General features: G+C 39.9%; 1 protein-coding gene across 1 annotated transcript; it reads right to left on the bottom strand.

Annotated features, from left to right (window-relative positions):
- Positions 1-31: 31 nt before the first annotated feature.
- On the bottom strand, positions 32-22554 carry LOC309495555 (uncharacterized protein; the record flags this gene model as incomplete). Its single annotated transcript, XM_082165336.1, has 7 exons — positions 32-1745; positions 15101-15491; positions 15697-15864; positions 16615-16701; positions 20334-20355; positions 22229-22287; positions 22432-22554. The coding sequence occupies 7 exons, from the start codon at positions 22552-22554 to the stop codon at positions 730-732; spliced, it is 1866 nt and encodes a 621-aa protein (XP_082021462.1). The 3' UTR covers positions 32-729.
- Between the last annotated feature and the right edge of the window lie 1220 nt (positions 22555-23774).

The following is a 23774-nucleotide window of genomic DNA, read 5'->3' as shown; positions in this document are numbered from 1 at the left end:
GGTAATTAGCAAAACAAGACAGAGAAAAGTCTGGCATGCCAATGTACTTTTATATCTGGACCTCCGGTCACTGAGACAGTTATAAGTGTTTGGCATGTAAAAGAGTGGTAAATATCAGCATTAAGCTATTTTTTACCACATAAAACCATATAAAATGGTTCTGATATATAGTATGTTAAAAACCTCCAAATCAAGAAACACTGATCATCATAATGATGACCAAACATTTTCAATAAAACATCAGCATCTAAATCTGTTAATTCCCAATAAAACTTTTGTAGACGTGTGACAGAAATAAAGTCAGTCTGGTTAGTAACAGTGAAGCTGGTAATGCTGTTTGTGGAGTTGTTTAATCCTCCTCTGCTGAGATCTTCACAGATTTAATGTCTTCTTTTCTCTTCAGTTAATCAGAATTCTAACCAGACTGACTTTATTTCTGTCAGACGTCTACAGGAGTTGTTATTGAGAATTAACATTAATTCGATTTTGTTGTGGCTGCTGTGACAGTGTGTTTGTCAAACATATTAGCTAATAGTAATAGCTCAAGTTACAATCATTGTTCTATTCTGTCCAACACAACTTCATATACAGAGTTTAGTTCAATCCATCTCTACTCTTTCAATCCACAAGCTCAATGTGACACTGCCTCCTACTGGCAGAAAGAGCTCAATGTACAGTTTCAGGATGAGCTCAAGGAGTCCTTTATCCAGATTTACTGAAGAAAAGACACTATGATGATTCAGGAGCAGTTTGTTCTTTAGCGTGTTTCTTCTGGTGGGTCTGAAAACTACCTAAATAAGCGAATCTCTCGTTGCAGATGGAGCAGCGGTAAGGCTTCTCTCCTGTATGAACTCGCACATGAGTCTTCAGGACGTCCGATCGAGCAAACGTCTTGTCACACTGAGAACACTTGAACGATCTTTCTCCCGTATGAATCCGCTGGTGATTTTTTAAGGTACACTGTTTAGCGAAACTCTTCCCACAAACGGCACAGTGATACGGTCTTTCTCCAGTGTGAACTCTCTGATGAAATGCAAAATTAACCGGACTAAAGAAGCTCTTCCCGCAGTAGGAGCACAGGTACGGTTTCTCTCCGGTGTGAGTCCTCTCATGGCAAATCAATTGAGATTTGTGACGGAATCTTCTATCGCAGTGTGAACACTGATACGGTTTCTCCTCAGAATGTATTTTATGGTGTGAATTTAGAGAACTTGAGTTTGTGAAGGTTTTCCCACATTCGCCGCACTGGAACGGCCTCTCTTTGGTGTGAACGCGCAAATGGATCGTCAGATGGGGTTTGTGGTTGTAACTCTTCTTGCAGTGAGGGCACTTGTACGGCTTTTCCCCCGTGTGGATCCGCTTGTGAACAAGAAGAGATTGTTTGGTACTGAAATACTTGTCACACTCACTGCAGTGGAAAGTCTTTTCGCCAGTGTGTGTCTTTATATGAGCTCTCATATTAGATGGAGTGGTGAAAAAATCCTTCCCGCACTGTTCACAGTGAAACTCCTTCTTCACACTGTGCTCTTTTGAATGACGTCTCTTCTCTTCTAAGGTAGGAAAGCTGATGTTGCATCTCTTGCATGTCAAGTCTTTATCTTCTGTGTGTGTTCTCTCATGTCTCGCTAAATGTCCCTGTGAGCTCAATGTTTTCCCACAGGTGATGCAGGAAAAACTCTTGACCTTCAGCTGATCTTTTGATGTCGAGGTTGTTTCTTCATCAGTAGATGAACCTCCATTCACATCTGAAAAGAAAAAAAGGTATTAAAATGTCGGTAACACTATACAATAAGGTTCCATTAGTTAATGCATTAGTTAACATGAACTAACCATGAACAACGCATTAGTTAATCTTTGTTTATGTTAACTCGCATATACTAATCCATCTATTCACGTTAACAGCACAATTAGTTAACATTAGTTAACATGAACTAACCTTGAACAATGCCTGTGAAAAGCGTTACTGTTTTGTAAGGTTAACTTACTGTACATATTTACATTATTTTATGTAGCAGTTGACACACACTAAGGAGGAACATTTCTAAATCCCCATCTTACCCTAAAGGTAAAAATGCTGTTGTGTACCTTATCAACATTATTTAATAATAAGGCATTGATTTAGGCTGTTGGTAAACATAATTCTACAGCGAGAAACTAGCGGGAAAACATGTTCGTTTATACGCACTTTACTATCATTACTTGCATTCAACAAAGTATTTATTAATGGATTTTGTGAACCTTATTGTAAAGTGTACACTATTTCAACATTAACTGATGTGTTACTAACATTTGAAGACTCTTTATTAACATGACTTACCATTAATAATTCTGTGTAGGCTATATAATGAAGGTTGTGAAATAGGTTGTGGTGTGGGTGGCAATGATTAGCACAACGATAACAGACCTTCTCATCTGAGCGGCTTCAGCACTCAAACACAGAGTGACCAGATGACCAATCAAATCACAGAAGGCTTTAGGGCTTTATGTTCATGTGATACACACAGAATGTATACAATTGTGTTTTTTTCCCCTTTTCCCCTTCTCTGAATGTATATTGTTATGAGTTCAATGACTGCATTATTTTCTTATGCAGTGTTAATATGCAAATTAGCAAATGTATATTTACAAAAAAGGACTCTTATTTTGATATTCTGGTTGGAGAGTCGAGAAACGTAACAGTGAAATGCGCGTGCTGCCTCATATCTGCAGAGGAGCTGTAAAAGAGCAGACGTGACTTTTCACTTTATCCTGTTTTACAGGTAAAAACATCAGACTGATCTCATGAAATGGCGTATTTATGACACGCCAATTCGTATTTCCATTTTTGGCGTGCTATCAACACGCATAATCGCTTTTCAGCGTGTTTATCAACGCCGTTGACTTAACGTTACATTACTGTATATATGACCTACCCCAACTCCGTCCCTAAACCTACCCGTCACTGGGGTTAATACCATTTATGAGTCTTCCCCTACCATCCTAGGAAAAAAAATATCGCTCCCCAGATGTAGATATACATTTTGCTCCGTTTCGCTCGGACATTTAACGGCGTACACATACACGCGAAATCACTCTGACATTTAACGGCGTAGACATACACGCGGAAGATGACGGTTCGTTTCGGCGTGAACATACACGCGGATAGCTCAAAATGCGTATAGATAACACGCCACTTGACTTGAAAGTGGCGTGTATGTTTACGCAAAGTCATGATGTCATGTTGAAAACATGGACATTCAAAAGAGAAACATACAACAGCGATTGCACTATTACCAAGTATGGTGAATGAAAAGTGTTAAATGTGTTTTAGTTGATGACGTTTTGTTTGTCTTGATGTATGCTCACTCTAACATGAGGAAAATTAGATAAGTATGCTCCAGTGGTCATTATATCTAACTATAGTGTTGTATGAATAGTTTTTGCATCATAAAAGTTTGTTTGCTCATGTTAATGAGTTATTAAGTAGCGTTAAGGGTATCTTTGAAGCTTACTCTGTGTTCGTGTTTGGCTTGTCAAACTTGCCAGTCACGTGACCAGGCACTGAGAGAAGCATAAAAAGCCACTTAATCTCTGTGTATCCATCAATAATCCATTCCTATGGAGGTAAAAATGGTGGAGCGGACGGGGAGTACGGCAGGTGCTGCGGGAGTTTGCTCGGTCGAAACCAAATACAAGTACAAGACTAATCTCAATAAGAATGTTTTTTTTTGGTTTTTTTGCCAATCAAACTTAAAACTTAAAACTGGAAGAGGATTAAGGCAATTTATTGGAAACATGGCGTACAGAGGCAGCATGATTATTTACATCTTTGCTCTCCTGCTGGTTTCATACTGTTGCTGCTGGTCTGGCCGAGCCGGCGGTGTTGTGCAGGGGAACCTTGTTGTCTTCGCTCAGTGGAGTCATCAAGTTGTATATTCAAATATCCTGAGCAATGGAAAGGCTAATATACCAAATACTACCCGGCCACGCTCTATGATGAAACATCCAAGCCCAAACTACAGGCTAACCAGCTACTGGCTAATTACGATCCTACTGGCAGGTGACGTTCATTCAAATCTGGGTCCAGTCTGCAAAGTTGAACGATAGCCATTTTTGCCGGATACACCTCAGTTTGTAAATGCCACTGAATTGCATCAAAGAAGCGACAACCGATCTATAAGTCCGATCACAACTCTACAAAACACTATTCTTAACCTGAATGGCTGTATTCATAAAGAACAATTAAATAGAATGACAACTAAAAGGAAGTTTGAACTTTTTCAGCCAGTAAACCAGGCTAAAGTCTTGTGGGACACCCGACTAAAACCCAAAGGACTGCTCGTCAGACATTTGAATATAAGAAGTATTGTATCAAAGACTGAGCAAATTGGGGGTCTGCTGATGGATTCGAATTTTGACTTTCTTTTTCTCTCGGAATCATGGCTAACTGAGTTATCACCAACGACTGCTTTTGCTGTACAGGGGTTTGCTGTACAGAGGTGTGTCAGCCAAGACAGCCCCACAACATCCAAAGACTTGAGGATCTCCTCAATCCCGCCGACACGTCTTCCATTGAGGAAACAGAGGCTGAGGGCTCGGAGGTGGACTCGTCCATCACCCAAGCTGAAGTCACAGAGGTAGTCAAAAAACTCCTCAGTGGCAAGGCACCAGGGGTGGATGAGGGGTTCCATCCGATGACATCCCCAGTTGAGGTCAACAACTGCCCAACTCCACTATAAACAGCATTGGTAGGGCACTGCTTCCCTCTCCTGAAGCACCGGAGGCTTTGCCAGAATCTCTTAGAGGCCAGTCGGTAGTCCTTCTCCATGGCCTCACCAAACTCCTCCCAGGCCTTTTTTTTGCCTCCACAACCACCAGGGCTGCAGTCCGCTTGGCCTGCCGGTACCCATCAGCTGCCTCAGGAGTCCCACAAGCCAGCCAGGCCTGATAGGACTCCTTCTTCAGCTTGACGGCATCCCTTACTTCCGGTGTCCACCACCGGGTTCGGGGATTGCCGCCTCGACAGGCACCGGAGACCTTACGGCCACAGCACCGAGCGGCCGCGTCGACAATGGAGGTGGAGAACATGGTCCACTCGGACTCCAAACGTTCCCAGCAGACCCTTACAGTATGTTTGGGTCTGCCGAGTCTGTCCAGCTTCCTCCCCCGCCATCGGATCCAACTCACCACCAGGTGGTGATCAGTTGAGAGCTCCGCCCCTCTCTTCACCCGAGTGTCCAAGACATACGGCCGGAGGTCGGATGAAACGACCACAAAGTCGATCATCGACCTCCGGCGTCCTGATGCCACGTGCACTGATGGACACCCTTATGCTTGAACATGTTGTTTGTTATGGACAAGCTGTAACTAGCACAGAAGTCCAATAACAGAACACCGCTCGGGTTCAGATCAAGGGGGCCGTTCCTCCCAATCACGCCCCTGCAGGTGTCACTGTTGCTGCCCACGTGGGCGTTGAAGTCCCCAGTGAGAGCACTTTCCAGCACCCCTTCCAGAGACCCCAAGAAGGCCGGGTACTCTGCACTGCCGTTTGGCCCATAGGCGCACACAGCAGTGAGAGACCTATCCCCGACCCGAAGGCGCAGGGAAGCGACCCTCTCGTTCACCGGGGTAAACTCCAACACATGGCGGCTGAGCTGGGGGGCTATAAGCAAACCCACACCAGCCCGCCGCCTCTCACCATGGGCAACTCCAGAGTGGTGAAGAGTCCATCCTCTCTCAAGGAGTGTGGTTCCAGAGCCCAAGCAGTGCGTGGAGGTGATACCGATTTCTAGTCGGTACCTCTCAACCTCCCGCACAATCTCAGGCTCCTTCCCCGCCAGCGAGGTGACGTTCCACGTCCCTAGAGCTAGTTTCCATGTCCAGGGATCGGGTTGTCGAGGCTCCCACCTTCGACTGCCGCCCGATCCACTAAGCACCAACCCCTTACAGTCCCTCCTGCTGCGCAACGTCACGGTCCTTGATTTTAAGTCCATCATAAGAGGTTTTTGAACCGCTATTAGTCTGACCCGTCACCTAGGACCTGTTTGCCTTGGGAGACCCTACCAGGGGCAAATAGCCCCGGACAACATAGCTACTAGGGTCATTCGAGTACTCAAACCCCTCCACCACGGTAAGGTGGCAGTTCAAGGAGGGGTATGGAATTCCATACCAATAAACTTTTGAAACATTGATAGCTTCACAATTTTTAAAACCAAGCTTAAGTACGGGCTACTATCAGAACAAATCTGCAACCACTGATGACTGTGTTGTAAGTAATTTGTTTTTATATACTGATTTTGTAAATCTTACATTCCTGGACATTTGTATGTTGATGTTTTATGCGGTGTATATGTATTATTGTATGTTATTTCATTTGTTTACTTGCCCATTGACATGCTTTTAAAGCTACTGTTATCCTTTTTTTTTTTTTTTTTGGCCTTCAAACACTTTAAAAGGCACATGTGCAGATCGGGCAAATCAAAATGTTCTTTTTTTAAAAATCACCATTTCAACATTAACTGATGTTACTAACATTTGTAGACTCTTTATTAACATGACTTAGCATTACTAAATTATTATTATATTATTAACCCTCTAAGCGCCAATGTCGCAAAATTACGACAAGACGTCATACTTAATAAAACAGGCTCCTAATATGGTGTAATATCTCATTTGTATTCCCTACCACTAGATGGCAGACATGTAATACTTCGATTCAAGACCAAAATGACGTCATGTTCCTATTCAAAGTGTTGGAGGAAACAGCAGAGCAAGTGAGCGATCGTGTCATTGACAGGCTCCTAATATGGTGTAATATCTCATTTGTATTCCCTACCACTAGATGGCAGACATGTAATACTTCGATTCAAGACCAAAATGACGTCATGTTCCTATTCAAAGTGTTGGAGGAAACAGCAGAGCAAGTGAGTGATCGTGTCATTGATGCGGAAGCAGTTCAGTTCAGAGCGTCTGAGTAAATTGTGAGATTTGTGAGAGAAAATCGTCAAATGGCTAATAAAAACTTGTACCATGAGGATGTGTTGCAAATGTTATTCGCCGATTCTGACTCTGAAGGGGAATATTTGCCTTTTGGAAATGACGATCGGCCGTCTAATGATCGCGCTTCTCCTGGTACATCTTTGCAGCGCAATGGTGCCGCCCCGCGCTTCTCCCGGTACATCTTTGTGCCGCCCGCGCTTCTCCCGGTACAACTTTGCCGCGCAATGGTGCCGCCCGCGCCTCTCCCGGTACAACTTTGCTGCGCAATGGTGCCGGCGCGTAAGGCGCGAGTGTTCACGAAGCACAAACACATCATTTTGACCATTTGCCCAACGGGGATGGGGGTGGCTAGGGATGGGACGATTACCGGTTTCACTATAAACCACAATAAAATGTACTGACGGTTAGTATTATCGTTCAAAATTTAATTATCATTAAAACCGTGTTTGATTATCGCGATTTTAATAACTCACTGTAAATCCTGTCCAGCCAGCAACAGTCTGACGCAGGCGCAGCGCGCAATGTTGTTGTTTTTTTATTCAAGAAGGAATGGCGAAAGGCAGTGGCCCTGCTCGGGAGATTTTTCAGCCTTTTAAGAGGACCAAATCTGAGGTGTGGTCATATTTTGGCTTTTACAAAAGTCCTGAGTGAAACTTAATCGAGGATGGTCACTACAATAAGGGGGAAACACTTCAAATCTACCGAGTCCTCTTGTGTGACCATCACCCACTGTTTATAGCGAACGCAAGGCAAGTTAACTTACCAAAAACTACGTCTGGGAAATAATTGGGCACAAAATGTTGTTTTGAGTTGAAATATTTGATCTCACTCACTTGAAATAAACGTGAAGCTTCCGCGAATACAAGTTCGCAGCAAGTGGCTTTGAGCCAAAGACGAGCGAACAAGTTCAAACAAGACTATCATTGTACACTTATTACACCGATTTTTTTTTACCACACAATTACGGGGACATATTGAATTGAGATAAAAAAAAATTTAAATCTTACCTGTTATAAATCCATTTTGTACAGCGTACAAAACAATCGCCGAAGAACGGAGACGCAAGACGGCAAGTTGTATTTGAATGAAACGAGAGAGCGCGTGCGCGTCCGTTGCGTTACATGGATGTGCGCTTTGTTATAATGCGTTGTTATTGACGACGGTCATTATAAGGAAGGAAATGCCACAGAATATAATCTTGCTTGAAAAAGTGCATAGAGCTGCTTGTTTTATTTGTTGTTTGTTGATTTTCAAATATTAAACTGTTTTTAGTGTGAGCATCAGTTCTTTTTGAACACTTTCATCTCGTTTTAACAAAACCGTGATAATATTGATAATCACGATAATTTTGGTCACTATAATCGTGATATGAAATTTTCATACCGTCCCATCCCTAGGACGTGGTCTTAGTGTACATAGGAGAACTGTTGCTAGAGGTAAAGGCAGCAAGGGTAGAAGAAATAGGGCTGGAAGTAGCGATAGCTCTTTGGATCCAGTCAGAGCGGCTCGAGGTGGGAGTGGCCGAGGTAGACGTGGCCGTGCTGTGCGTGGGAGAGCCGGGAGATGTGGTAGAGGCAGCAGGGGTGATCTGGCTCTAAATAGGGATGGAAATAGCGATGACAATGGTGGCTCCATATATATGTATTTTTCTGAATATTACTGATGAACTGATCAAAAAGTTGGCTACTGTTCACATGTGTTTTACTACTAAAGTATTGTAATATAGTAATAATTTAGTACTTTCTCCTATTTTATTGTTGGTTTCCTCTTTTCCGATCATTTGGAATGAGGATAAAAAAAAGAAAAAAAGAAAAAACATGTAAATAAATTCCAACATCAATTCAATATCTACTATTTCCTGAATATTACTGATGAACTGATCAAAAAGTAGGCTACTGTTCACATGCGTTTTACTACTATATAGTATAGTAATAATTTAGTACTTTCTCCTGTTATTGTTGGTTTCCTCTTTTCTCATCATTTGGAATGAGGATAAAAAAAAAAAAATAAAACATGCAAATAAAGTTAAAACATCTACTATTTCTTCAATATTTCTAAAACATCTTCAATATCTACCATTTCCTGATTATTATGAAATTCAAGAGGGCCGCCCCCTGATGACGTCATAATATGCAAATTAGATGAGTATATTTACACCCCACATAAACTTTTAGTCATCCCCAAAATGTTTCTAATTTACAGTAGATCTCTATCTTTAAGCCCTTTCAAGCCACAAGCTTTTGAAATTTTGATGTCAAAATCCAGCATTTTTTCAAAAAAACCTTGGCGCCTAAATGGTTAAATGCTTTATTAATGGTAAGTAGTGGTGGGAGAATAGGTCGATGCATCGCGATTTGTTATCTAACGATTCAGAATCGATTCTCAAAAATTCAGAATCGATTCTGTGTTCAATTCAAATGCGCGCGCTGTCACGTGGCCAAACAAAAAAGACATTGATGGATGACCGTTCATATGCTGGTGAATTGGCTTCGTTTTAAGATCAAATGGACAAACTACGACCTGCTCTATCTCATTTTAAATTGGATGTGTGGCAACATTTTGGATTTTCTGAAGACACCGAAGGTGTCGTTGATAAAAGCCATACTGTGTTAAAAAAAAAAAGTCTGTGGCACCAAATTCAAATATTTCGGCAACACGACTAACATGAAGAAACATATTACGCGGTTCCACTCAGAGATGGAGAAACAGCATTCTCTTCCAATCACAAACACTCCCGGTTACATTCAAAGGACCCTCGATCAAGTAACGTTAGCAAAGCTTCCACCGAATTCTGAAAAGGCGAAACGAATTACCCGATCAGTGGCGGGTTTTATTGCCAAATTCTGCGCCCGTACTCCGTTGTGGAAAACCAAGGATTTCGCACGATGTTACAGGTACTTGAGCCACGATACAGTTTGCCTTCACGTCGTTATTTTAGTGAGACAGCGGTCCCCGCACTCTACAGTGAGTGTAAAGATCACATCTTAGAATCCCTAAGTAATACGGACAGAGTGGCAATCACATGCGATGCATGGACATCAATTACAACAGAATCGTATGCCACTATTACGGCACACTACATTACAGATGAGTGGAAGCTTGAAGCTTGTGTTCTGCAAACGCGTGCTATGAGCGAAAGTCACACAGGGGCGAATATTGCTGAACTACTGCACAATGTTTCGAACGAATGCAAAATTCGGAACAAAGACTTAGTTTTGGTGAGTGACAATGCCTCTAACATGGCTGTTGCAGCACAGCTCGGCAAGTTTTCACATGTGAGATGTTATGCGCACACACTGAATTTGGCTTCTCAGCGTGCGCTGAAGTTGCCGTCTGTGTCAAGGTTGTTAGGGAGGGTGAGGCGGATCGTGACTTTTTTCCACCGCAGCGCAATTGCAAACCATCAGTTGAAGGAGAAGCAAAAACAACTAAATCTTCCGTGTCACAAACTGAAATCAGATGTCATCACTAGATGGAACAGCGCATACGAGATGCTTGAAAGATTTCTTGAACAACAGCCGGCTGTGTGTGCTGCGTTACTATCACAGGAGGTGAGAAAAGGAGCGGCTGAAATCTTCACTCTCACGGAATCCGATATTTCATGCAGTGAGGATGTGATAAATGCTCTTAAGCCTATGAAAGATGCCACACTTCTAATGTCAGAGGAGAGCAGCCCCACAGCGTGTTTAATTGCCCCATTGCATGCTAAACTGATCCAGGACATGAAAGAAAACACTGAGGAAAAATCAGTGATGATCAGGGAGATAAAGAGGGTCATATGTGAGGACCTCAGCAAAAGGTACACCACTGAGCAGGAGACTAGCCTTCTTAACAAATGTGCTTCTCTCGACCCGCGCTTTAAGGCACTGCCTTTTCTTTCCAAAGAAAAAAGAGAGGAAACTTAATACAAAACAGTGATCATCATTACAAGAGGTAATTATTTTATCATTATTGACTAAATGTTTTAGCATGTGACATTAGAGTGCAATATTACAGTCTTAATATTATTAAGGCTTATTTGTGTGATGATTTCATGTCTTACATTAATTAAATGAATCTCTCTAATTTCTTTAAATCTTTAAATATTTATCAGTGTGTAAATAATGTATACTGTGAATTACTGTGAATTACTGGAACAGTTATTTTTGATCTACACTCTGTTTATTTCATTTTCTTGTAATTGCTTAAAAGCAGGAAGAGCATGACAATCTAAAAGACAGCACAGTGAAAGAAGCCAACATCTCAAGTGAGCCCACAGCCTGAAGTCACAGAGTTGCAGGATGACTGTCCTACTACTTCAAAAGGAAGAGCTTCATCTCTGCTTCACAATCTGCTGGGGCAGACCTCCTCTGATGCTTTAGATACACCATATCATCAGTCACCCTCCAGTAAACTATGGAGTGCCGCAGGGATCTGTGTTAGGCCCTCTGTTATTCTCAATATATATGATGCCACTTGGAAATATTATAAGGAAACATGGAATTAGTTTCCATTGTTATGCTGATGACACTCAAATATATATTTCATCACGGCCGGATGAAAACCCTAAATTTTCCAAATTGACAGAGTGTGTTAAAGATATAAAAGATTGGATGACGCGTAATTTTCTTTTATTAAATCCAGACAAGACAGAGGTAATACTTATCGGTTCAAAAAACCGCCCACAAAACCTCGCACAATACAACTTTAACATCATAGGATGTCCTGTTACTTTATCCTCTACAGTAAAAGACCTGGGTGTTATACTCGATTGCAACCTGTCTTTTGAAAATCATATTTCATATGTTACAAAAACAGCCTTTTTCCACCTTAGAAAGATTGCTAAGCTACGTAATATGCTATCAGTTTCTGATGCAGAAAAGTTAGTTCATGCATTCATGACCTTGAGACTGGATTACTGTAATGCTTTATTAGCTGGTTGTCCTGCATCCTCGATAAACAAGCTACAGTTAGTCCAAAATGCCGCCGCTAGAGTTCTTACGAGATCAAGAAAATATGATCATATAACACCGATTTTATCATCACTGCATTGGTTACCTATAAAGCTCCGTATTAATTATAAGATATTGCTACTGACTTATAAAGCCCTAAACGGCTTAGCTCCAGTCTATTTAACGGATCTTCTATCACCCTATAATCCATCGCGCTCTTTAAGATCACTAAATTCAAGGCTTTTGGTCATACCTAGGATATCCAGAACCACCAAAGGAGGGAGAGCTTTTTCACATTTGGCTCCAAAACTCTGGAATAGTCTTCCTGATACTGTTCGTTGCTCAGACTCGCTCTCCCAGTTTAAAACTAGATTAAAGTCGCATCTCTTCAGCCAGGCATTCATATAATCCTACAGTTCAAACTACAATCCGGCCTCTAGCTCATAAATGCCAGAGGAGAACTGGCCCCCGACTGAGCCTGGGTTCTCCCAAGGTTTTTTTTCTCCATTAGGTCACCTGATGGAGTTTTAGGACACCATTAGGTCACTTGATGGAGTTTTTCGGTTCCTTGCCACTTTTGCCTTTGGCTTGCTCAGTTGGGGATATTTTGGGGATATTTAATTTAATTTTATCAATCAATAAATTCCTCTTGAAACAAACTTTGTTGTATTATTTTAATTTAATACTGTGAAGCTGCTTTGATACAATCTGTATTGTGAAAAGCGCTATACAAATAAACTTGACTTGACTTGACTTGACCCTCTGCCTTGGTTGAAGAAGAGATTCTAATAGTTTTTCTTCTGCATTACTGTGCGTTCACACCGGACGCGAATAGCGCGTCAAATTCGCGTCTAGTTTGACACTTGACCACATTAGTACATTCGCCTGTCAAGAGCGAAATTGCCGCGCGTAAAAACAAAAGTTTGAAGCGAAATTTACGCGCGTCAGAGGCGAAAGTTTCGAAACCCGTTGGCGGCCATCTTTTTTAGATGTTTATCGAGCATTAGCATTAATCGAGAGAGTCACCGCTCGTATATGCTCTGGAGAGCAGAAACAGCTGCGTAGGGGACATCGTCGCTGTACTCGGGTCCACCAGACCCTCCGGAGGGTTTCAGGAGTTTCACAATTTGCTCCAGGAGCTAGGTTTGGTGGACCTAACGGTGAGGACGCTGACGAGGACAGCGTAGGCCGTATAAGGCCTCGGCCTCGAGTGGTCTATGCCTGTCGAGCCCGCGCTCTACAGCCCGGCGCGAGGGTTCACCCTCGCCCGCACCCACCTAATCTGTCATTTATTTTTGTTTTGATAATAAATGGAGCCAGCCTCCAAAAGTGAAACCTGTCCTGTGATTTTTGTTTTTATACACTAAATTGTGTTTGTTGTCTTTACATTAGAATAATTATGTTTCATATAATCTAGAATAGATATGGAATAAATAGCATTCAATACAAAATGAGTATCTCTCATATATTGAAATCGAGTTTTTATGTGAAAGATTTGCTTTGTTGTGCATTTTAGTCATATTACAAAATAATTGATTGAGGCCAAACATAAAATAACATTATAAACTGTCACTTCACCACGTGACAGCAGCAAGCAGGCTCCTGATTGGTTAACGCGGCGCGAATTGACGCAGAAGTTCAGTTTTTTCAACTCGGGCGGCAGACGCGAATTCGCGTCAAACGCGTGAATGCACAAATAGCACTAATAAAATCATTCGCGCGTAACGAGCTTAACTGCGAACTTGACGCGCGAATGAGGCGTATTCGCGTCTACCGCGCCGCGCTCTACGCCTCATTCGCGCCGCAGGATTTTTTTACGCGCGTAACGCGTCTTTGCATTGACTTAACATTGAAATCACTCGCGCCTGACGCGCTATTCGAGTCCGGTGTGAACGCACCATTAGCCTGTTTTAAAGATTTTTTTTTTGTGGCTCTAGTAACCAAAGTAAACTTTTTTGCTTTAAAGACATTTTTTGTTCAAATGTTCAAAGGAATCTGAAAAATGTTCACACTTAGGCCTAGTTGTAAATTGAGAACTGTTTATTCTTAATGATTGTTCTTTGCAATTGTATGGCTTACCATTCATTCAGAGTTTGTTAATCCTGAATATAACTTTGTTAATAAAATAAAAGTATTGAAAAATAAATAGTCATAATAATTTTTAATATGGCAATACTGTCAAACAGATATTCTAACTGTAAAAAAAAAAAGCATAGTAACTCCAATTTTGGTTAAAATGTAAAGTTAATGTATTTGCACAGCAGAATAATTAGTTACCAAAAATGTATGTTAAGAATCGTTTTGGGAATCGGATCGTTACTCCCAGAATCGGAATCGGATCGGATCGTTAAGTGCCTTAAGATTCCCACCTCTAATGGTAAGTCACATTTGTAGAGTCTACAAATGTTAGTAACATCAGTTAATGTTGAAATAGTGATTTTTTCAATTAGAAAATTTTGATTTTCCAGATCTGCACGTGCCTTAGCTTTAAAAGCATGTCAGTGGGCAGTAGCATAAATTATTTGTCAAGCAGAAAACAAATTCTTAAACATGAGAATCAGTTTAAATGTCGCAATGAATGATCCACACTACAAAATGGAGATGCAGAACGTTTATGCTTATTGTTGATGATACACAATCACATATTCCAAACAGGAATGGCCTTAAATGAGAAAAGTTTCAAGGATTAGTTTGCATCAAATTTCAATCAAACGCCAATGCAATCCTTCTGTGTCTAGAGGCATGAGCAAGTAGTATGACCATCAAAGATCAGTTTCAGCAACTTGTTTCTTTCCTAAATTAATCAATGTTTTTGAACTAATCTGTTCAATTAATGGTTCAACTGCTCACTCATAAAGACAGTCACTTGTCTCCACCTACTGGCTTAATGATGCAAGTTGCGCAAACATAGGCAAGTGGAGTAATACAAACAATGAAAAGTCCCAGTGCGGACACTAGTGAAATATTCAAACACATTTGATATTAACAAATATATTTATACAATAATAATGGCAATATATTTAATATGTGATTGTGTTGTTAAATTGAGCTTGTAGTTTCCACTGTAATTGGCAAAGAACATTTACAGTAACTAATGTCTGCACCTGCTGATTTAGGAGCACAACTAAATGTTTACACACATTCTGACTATGATTTACTATAATAAAATATGATAAATGGAAGGTACATACCTGAAGGAATAAAATCATCACTGTCATCATTTTGATTATCCTCATCCTCATTTTCTTCATCCTCAACATCATTTCCTTCATCATCCTCATTCTGAACATCATCTTCCTCCTCCTCCTCCTCCTCATGGCTCTGTTGTTGTTCCTCTGCTGTGGTTTCTTCTCCTCGTCTCTCTATCAGGTTCCTGCAGTCCTCCAGTTTGACGGAGCACATCTTCATCTGCTGTTCTCCAGCGTTACAGTCAGAGGTTTGATCAGCGGATCCATGATCCTGAGCGTCAGTATAACACAGTAAAGTGAGGCTGAGCTCTGAGTCCTGTGTGTCTCTGGATCTCCAGACTGAATCCTGAGCTTCTGTCCCATCAGTCACACACACTGAAACCTTCTCCAGATCCTGACAAACACATCATAGATCAACACAAATAAACAACAACCTGTTGATATTAGCCTCATTACTCAGCAGTTATCTCTAGTGGGTATATTGGTGATTTGTTTGCATATTTTGCTGCTGGCTTAATTTGAGATGTGCATAAGAAGTGAGAAGCTAACAAAACTTTGGTTTGATTGAGCTGAAGGATGAAATGATGAGCTGCTCAAACCTCTCTGTTGGGTTTGTCTCCTCTTTCTCTCAGCTTTGCCTCCAGTGACGCCACCTCTTTCTTCAGCTGACAGATTTCAGTGATGAAATCCTCAATATCCAGCATGGACAGATCAGTTCCTACTGATTTACAGCAGATCACATCCATCTGCGCTCTCATGGTCAACATCTGAAGACAAACACATCATCATTATTACAAGAGGCATTTATCCACATTTATATCAATCTAAGTTGTAATGTGGACTCGAGCATTTTCTGTAAAGCTGCTTTGAAACGATGTGTATTGTGATTGTGAAAAGCGCTATACAAGTAAATGTGAATTGAATTATAATAAACTTACACTGATTTAAACTCAAAATGAGTAATGATAATGAAGGAGAACAGAACTACACAGAATAAGAAAATTATTGCAATTTCTGAGAATATTAATACACAGGTAGATATTAATTACAGATATAAAATAAACATATGTTTAGGCGTGTTTATGTTTAAATTCACTATTGGAAATATATCATTACAACACATTACCAATATCTAAAACTTAAATTTAGCTGCTGGATTTAAACGCAGATTTCAGAAATTTAACGTGATAATGTGATACTTGTACTCGTTTCTAAGCGTCATTTAAGTGTCCAGCATTGAAAATTGATTGAAAATCAAAATGAGAAAATTAAACAACGTGTTAACTTTGGTTTTATTACAAATATCACAGTTAAAACACAGCTACTGTATGTGTGTTAATAACTACAAATACACTTACTATTATTACAAATACCCTTTACTATGGTTACTGTGGTAAAATCACGATTAATTCGTTTTTTTTTTTAAATGATAAATGCAAAGAAGTAGTTCATTTAAAGCTCATTAAAACACTACAGACAGAAAATCAACAATCACACAAACAGTTAAAACAACACACCTCAGTCTGAGCGCGCCAGGCTTCTTCTTCTTCTTCTTGCTTTTTTACGGCGGATCGCAGACAGATATGTGCATTACCGCCACCTATCTAGGAAATGGACCATTGACACAACTATAACCTCTATTTACCCGCACAGAGGCTTCATAGAGTTTCATCCGGCGCTGCGTGTTCAGCTCCTCCGTCTACTCTCAGCCCCCATGACAGGTAGAAGAAGAAAAAAAAAAGAAAAAAATAAAACCCCTAATTTAAATGCGCTTATTTAACCCAGTATTTCCCAAATATTCTACCATTAGATTTATTATACTCCTATCTGACTTTAATACATTTTGAATAGTGAACTTAACTCCTATATTATTTAATTCCTCCTTCAACTCTTTCCTTTCAACATTATATCTCCTACAGTGCATTACTACATGCTCAACTGTTTCACTAACTTCACATGCCTCACATAAACCTGTTGGACTCTTACCTATTAAATGCAATGTACTATTCAATCTTGTATGTCCCAATCTTAATCTTGTAATCATATTCTCCTCATACCTACACCTACCTGATACTCTTCCTTTACCCACTATTGGCTCTATTTGATGCATATGTCTACCTTTTATTTCATTATCCCAATATTGCTGCCATATTTTCAGAATATTTTTTTTAATAATTGACTTAATTTCTGATCTACTAAATAAAATCGGTATATCTACTATATCTCGTTCTATTGCCTTTTTTGCTAATGCATCAGCCTCCTCATTACCTCTCAGCCCAATATGTGCTGGAACCCACAAAAACTGTACTTCTAAACTAGCTTGTTTGATTGAATATAATTCTTGAATTATCTCTATTACCATATCCTGTCTTGTTTCTGACTTCATCTCCTTCAAACTTATTAGAGCTGAACTACAATCTGAACATACTACTGCCTTGGATATTTTAACTTCCCTAATCCACCTTATTGCCATAATTATTGCAAACATCTCTCCAGTATACACCGATAAACAATCTGATATCCTTTTATTCTTATACACTTTAACCTTTGGAATAATGAATGCAGAACCCACATGATCAGTTTTTGGATCTTTTGATGCATCTGTAAAAATGTGCATATATTCCCCATATCTTGACCCAATATACTCCCTTACATTATATACTTCTGTTTCATATGAACCTTCCTTTTGTCTTTTTTCTAATAAACTTAAATCTACTTCTGGTTGGGGCATAACCCATAATGGTACTGGAGATAATGGAATTATTGGAGCATATCCAACCTCCTCCAATCTCATATCTCTAACTAATTTCCCCACACTCCATCCAAAACTATTACCCTCTTTCTTCTCATGTTCCCAGCTAGGACTCATTACCTTCCTTGTTGGATGATCCTCTCTCTGTCCTCTCAAATTTGCCCAATAAGATGCCATTAATTGCTGTCTTCTTATCTGCAATGGCATTTCACCCATCTCTACCTGAAGAGCCGAAACTGGAGAAGTTGGATATGCTCCGCAGCAAATTCTTAATGCTTGAGATTGAATTCTTTCTATTTTAACTAAATGAGATTTATTTGCAGAACCATATACAATACAACCATAATCCATTATAGATCTTATCATAGATATATATATAGTTTTTAAAGCCAATCTATCTGCTCCCCATTCCTGACCTGAAATACATCTCATTACATTCACAACTCGCTTACATCTTCCCACCATTTTCTCAATATGCTCTTTCCAAGTTAATCTAGTATCAAACCAAACTCCTAGAAATCTTACTGTACTTACACGCTCTAATTCTTTTTTGTATAATTTTAACTTAACATCCATATTCCTCCTCATTTTAGTAAAAACTATTATTTTTGTCTTTTCCACTGAAAACTTAAAACCATTTTCCCCTGACCACTTTTCTACTTCATTTAGCGCACATTGCATTTTCTTTATGTTATACTCTATATTCTTTCCTCTAAACCAGATAGCCCCATCATCAGCAAACAATGATTTCCCCATACTTCTATCAATCCTTAAAAAAACATCATTAATCATAATAATAAATAAAAGTGGACTTATTACACTGCCCTGAGGTGTACCATTATCAACTAGTCCACTTGAAGATATAGCTCCACCCACCTTTACTCTAATACTTCTTCCAATTAAAAACTCTTTAATCCAATTATACATTCTTCCTTTTATACTCATCTTCTGTAACTTTATTAGTAACCCCTCTTTCCACAACATATCATATGCCTTTTCTATATCAAAGAAAACAGCAATAACACTTTCCTTATTTATAAATGCCTTTCTTATTTCATCTTCTAAAAATACTATTGGATCCATAGTCCCTCTTCCACACCTAAACCCACTTTGATAAGAAGAAAACCAATTCATTTTTTCCAAATGATAAGTCAATCTATCAGTTACCATTCTCTCCATTACCTTACATAAATGAGAAGTTAAAGCTATTGGACGATAATTTATAGGATTACTTGGATCTTTCCCAGGCTTTTTAATAGGTATAATTAATGCTTCCTTCCAACTTTGGGGAATTATACCTTCCATCCATATTCTATTATAAAATGTTAAAATCACTTCCATAGAAATTTCACTAAAATGGTTCATCATACAATAACTAATTCCATCCACTCCTGTAGTAGATTGTTTCATTCTTCTTACTGCATTCTTTAATTCACTCATAGAAAATGATACATCTAACAAATTATCTTCAGCCTCTTTTTTCTTCTTTATTTCAGAATATTCCTTCATCACACACTCTCTCATTTTCTTACTCTGTTCAGTCAAATTCTCTGAGCTATTTACTTTAATAAATGCCTTTAAAAACATTTCCACTTTATCTTCATCCTCCACAGCTATTTCTCCCTCCATACTTAAAACTGGATATCCATTACTCTTTTGAATCCCTTTCATTTTCTTAATCATGCCCCATACCTCCTCTACTGGTGTATTCTTCCCTATTTCATCACAATAAGCCATCCAATACTCTTTCTTAGTTTTCCTTACAATCTTCCTTACCTCAGCTTGTGCTCTTTTATATTCTATTAAATCTTGAAAATTATGAGTTTTCTTAACTATCCTAAATGCTTTCCTTTTCCTTCTTATTGCACTTGGCGCGCCAGGCTTCCTCTTCTTCAGTGGTTTTACCGGCGGACTGAAGAGCGTCACAGCGACTCCTACAGGTTTCAGGAAGAAACGCTAGTCAGTAGATAATATCGTGTCTACAGCAAACTTTCTAATCTCGTTATCTCAATCAAAAACAAGCTTGAATTCCTGTGGTGCAGCTATGCCAGCTAGAACACCATGTTTATGTTTCTCTATATGGTAAAAGTAAAATTGTTCATTTGATGACCACGATGTAAGTTTTAGCTGTTATTTTTGTTCTTGATTTGTCATGTTCACGACACCACTTGATTTCCTAACGTTTCCGTATCGTGTATTATTGTATTTCTGTGTCTGAATCAGTTCAGCTCTCTAAACATGAACTGTGGTAAATAATTTTTTATTGCCTGATGTGGTACTGCCATGTTTTTAGAGTTAGTATTACTGCTAAAAGAAGCTGTAGCTGAGTTTTTTGTTTACATGAGACCAATGCCAAATAAATAAAACTATCAGCCTGCACATTAAAGAGAAGTTAGCTGCCTCAAAATAATGGAATACAAATAAAATAAATAAAATAAAAAAGTTCCATCCAGAGGATTTATTTCTTTGCAGCAAACATCTTACCTGACATGGTGGCACAAATGCTCTGGGAAAACACATGACATTAAAAATTAATAACATCCCAGCCAGCAATGACATGTGGGGCCCAGATGAGGGCTTCATGGGCGGCAAATGTGGGCCCCATTATGGGCTTGCACCCGGGATCCACATTGGGGCAAGCCGTGGAAGCCCAGACGTACTAAAAGTGGGACCTGTAAGGGTACTGCATGGGTCTTAATTGGGCAATTCATGTCAGACCCATTTGGGCCCCACATGTCATTGCTGGCTGGGTGGTGACTAGCGTGACTTGAAATGTATTCGTTTGTTGGCCTTCTGGTTTCAAATGGCTCCGGACCAGTTTCTCTCGAATTGTAGGACATCTCCTGAAAGTGACCAGAGGTGGCTCAAGAAACAGCTGGCCAAGCACATCATCACTTTCAATAATACCCCATTTTTTTCTTATTATTCTCTTAATTTGTTCTGCCTCTGTACTATACGTAGTGACAAAAATGGGTCTGTCTTTTGTTAGCTTGAGTGGGTTTCTTTGTAGAAGTGATGCCCTGTTTACAAATTTGGGCGTGATATGCTTTCTGGAGAGTTTATAACCCCGTTCCTTAAAATGTGACGTCATCTCTTTACACTCAAATGAATTGTCTTGGTCACAAATTCTCCTGACTCTCTGGAATTGCCCATAAGGAACCTTTTCCTTCAACCACTTAAGGTGGAAGCTTTTAGCATGCAGAATAGTGTTCCTGTCAGTAGGTTTTCTAAACACTGAAGTGTGTAGGGCACCATGATCGTCTTTAAAGATAGTTAGGTCAAGGTCAATCTTTGCTATATTCCAAAAAATAGTTTAATGTTGGGATTAATGTTATTCAAAAAAGCATGGAACTATTTCAAATCTGCCTCTGACCCAGACCAAAACAAACAAACATCATTAATGAAATGTCCCCACCAGACAATGTGTTTTAAATAGGCATTCTTTTCCTGGTTTAAGACAAAATCTTCTTCCCATTTTCCCAGAAATAGACCTGCATATTATGGGCTGTAACAAACCCCCATAGCACAACCTTTTATCTGTTTGAAAGTCTTATCCTGGAAGATGAAGATATTATTATTCAATGTCCATTCCGTTAATGACAGTAAAAAATCAGTAGGTGGCATTTCCGACTCAGGTCTCCTACTCAAAAAATGTGTCAGAGCTGCAAGACCCTGCGTATGTTCAATGTTAGTGTACAACGCTTCTACATCCATATCTAGACAGATCTAAACTATCTGTCTAGATATGTATCAGAGCCTATATTTTGTAGTTGTGTGATCTTATTCAGAACATCTGTGGTGTCTTGGACAAATGCCAGAAGTGAAGACAAAAAGGGTTTAATAAAATAGCCAATGTACTTAGAGATTGGTTCAGTGAGACTGTCATTACCAGAGATAACAGGTCTCCCTGGAGGGTTATCAACACACTTGTGGATTTTAGGTAGCATGTAGAATGATGCCACTCTTGGGTTTTCATTCCACAGAAAACCAAGTTCAGATTCAGAAATCCAGTCGTTGTCTTTGGCCACATATAGTAGTTGTCTCAGTTCCTCTTTCAGAGACTCAATAGGGTTAAATGTCAATGGTTGATAAAACTGTGTTGTTTAACTGACGAAAGGCCTCTTTTATATATATGTCCTTTCCCCAAATTACCATAGTACCACCTTTATCTGCATTTTTAATTACTAGATCACTGTCTTTGGATAGTATTTCCAAAGCCTTCTCTTCAGTGTGAGACAGATTACAATGCCTGGGCGATCTTTTATGTTTAAACAAATTTTCAATATCATAATTCACCTTTTTAGCAACTTAATGCTGTATTCTGAACCAGTGGGCAGAAAGTTGAAAAACCCACCTATGGGGAAAAGAGACTGTCTGACCTGTGTCTATGGAGCTTGCAGGTGTGGCCTGTGGCTTGCAGGTCTTGAGGTGTAGATTCCTGTAGAAGTGGAAGAGGTCTTTGTGTTGAATTACTTTGCAGAGTATAGGTTGGTGCAAAAGACAACCCTTTTGAAAGGACTTGGATGCATTCTCCTCTTCCTTTGCTTTTGCTCCTGTTCCTCGACCGTTTCCATGTCCTCACCCCGATCCACTCCCTCTTTAACTGGGGTGGGGTTAAAGCCTCCCGAGGTGTAGCAGGCATTGAGCTTACGTCATCTTCACTGCTGGAAAAGTTGAACGAGACTGTTCTAGATTTGGGCCACATCCACACGAAGCCAGAGCTTTCCCTATCCGATATTTTTTTTCCCCGTTCAAAAAAAAAAATCCGGAAACACGGCGTCGTCTCAAGAAATATCTTCGTACACACGAAACCACTGAAACCGACTCAAAACGATGTAGTATACATGCCAGACCAGTATGTGGCGCTGTAATTCTGCCACAGACATACACTAAAAACGGAGAAGAAGACTTAAAGCATGCGCATAAACCTTGCGCGCTGTATACTATGGCTGTATACAACAATAATATTAGGCACAGTAGCTTCTTTTTTTCTTTTCTTTTTTCTTTTTTAAACAAGAACTTTGTTGAACAATATGAAAAAACAATAAATGTAGTTGCTGTGACTTAACGGTGTCTGACTAGTTGACACTTGGTGTGATGACATCATCGTTTCACAAAATGTACGGATTGGCCGTACACACGAAAACGCAAGGGCGGCGTTTTCAGATTTATCCACCTTGGGACCCGGTTTAAAAAAATAGCGGTTTCAGTCTCCGAAAACGCCGGATCCGTGTGGACGAAACGCCAATACGATAAAAAATGTATACGTATACAGCGAAACGCGTCTCCGTGTGGATAGGCCCTTGGTCTCACTGATGGGCCTCCAACTGTGCTCCTAGGAATTCACTTTTTCCAGCTGTAGACACTGTCCTCCTTGTGGTCTGTAGCATCCACCTGAAACTTACGTATTTTATCTTCTTTGCGGCTTTGCATGAATTTCATGAAGTCTGTCTTAAGTTTGTCTTCAAATTCTTGTATAGAGGTGTTATTTGAATGTTGTGCCATTATCTTTCTTCATTTCTTGTCTGTCTTTATTCGACTCTTCTATAAGAAGTAACATCAAATCAGATGAGCCCTTGTTGAGAATGGCTTCCCACCTGTCTCTGAGTCCTTTTTGTCATCTCCTCCATAGGCTGGGAATGTATTGATCCTAAGGCCCCTGGAGGTATATCCTTTTCTCCAGTAGTCTGACAAAGTGACTGAATTAAGGCAGAGTCGTGTGTCTTTCTCTAATAGGTGCCTCAGTTCTTTGTAGGTTCTGTGGAGATCAGCTTTGGGTAACTTTCCGTCTGGGAAATCATCCAACAGTGAAGTTTTTGTGATAATCCGTTGTCCCTCTTCAAGGGAGTAAGAAAATGTTTTATCCATCTTGATGTGACAAGTCAAAAAATGGTCCAACACAGAAAACTGTGCAGCTGCTGTTTG

This window comes from Leuciscus leuciscus, assembly GCF_965113295.1.
Source record: "Leuciscus leuciscus genome assembly, chromosome: 3".
NCBI lineage: Eukaryota > Metazoa > Chordata > Actinopteri > Cypriniformes > Leuciscidae > Leuciscus > Leuciscus leuciscus.
The sequence above is the reverse complement of the archived record's forward strand: the minus strand, read 5'-3'. Positions and strand labels throughout refer to the sequence as shown.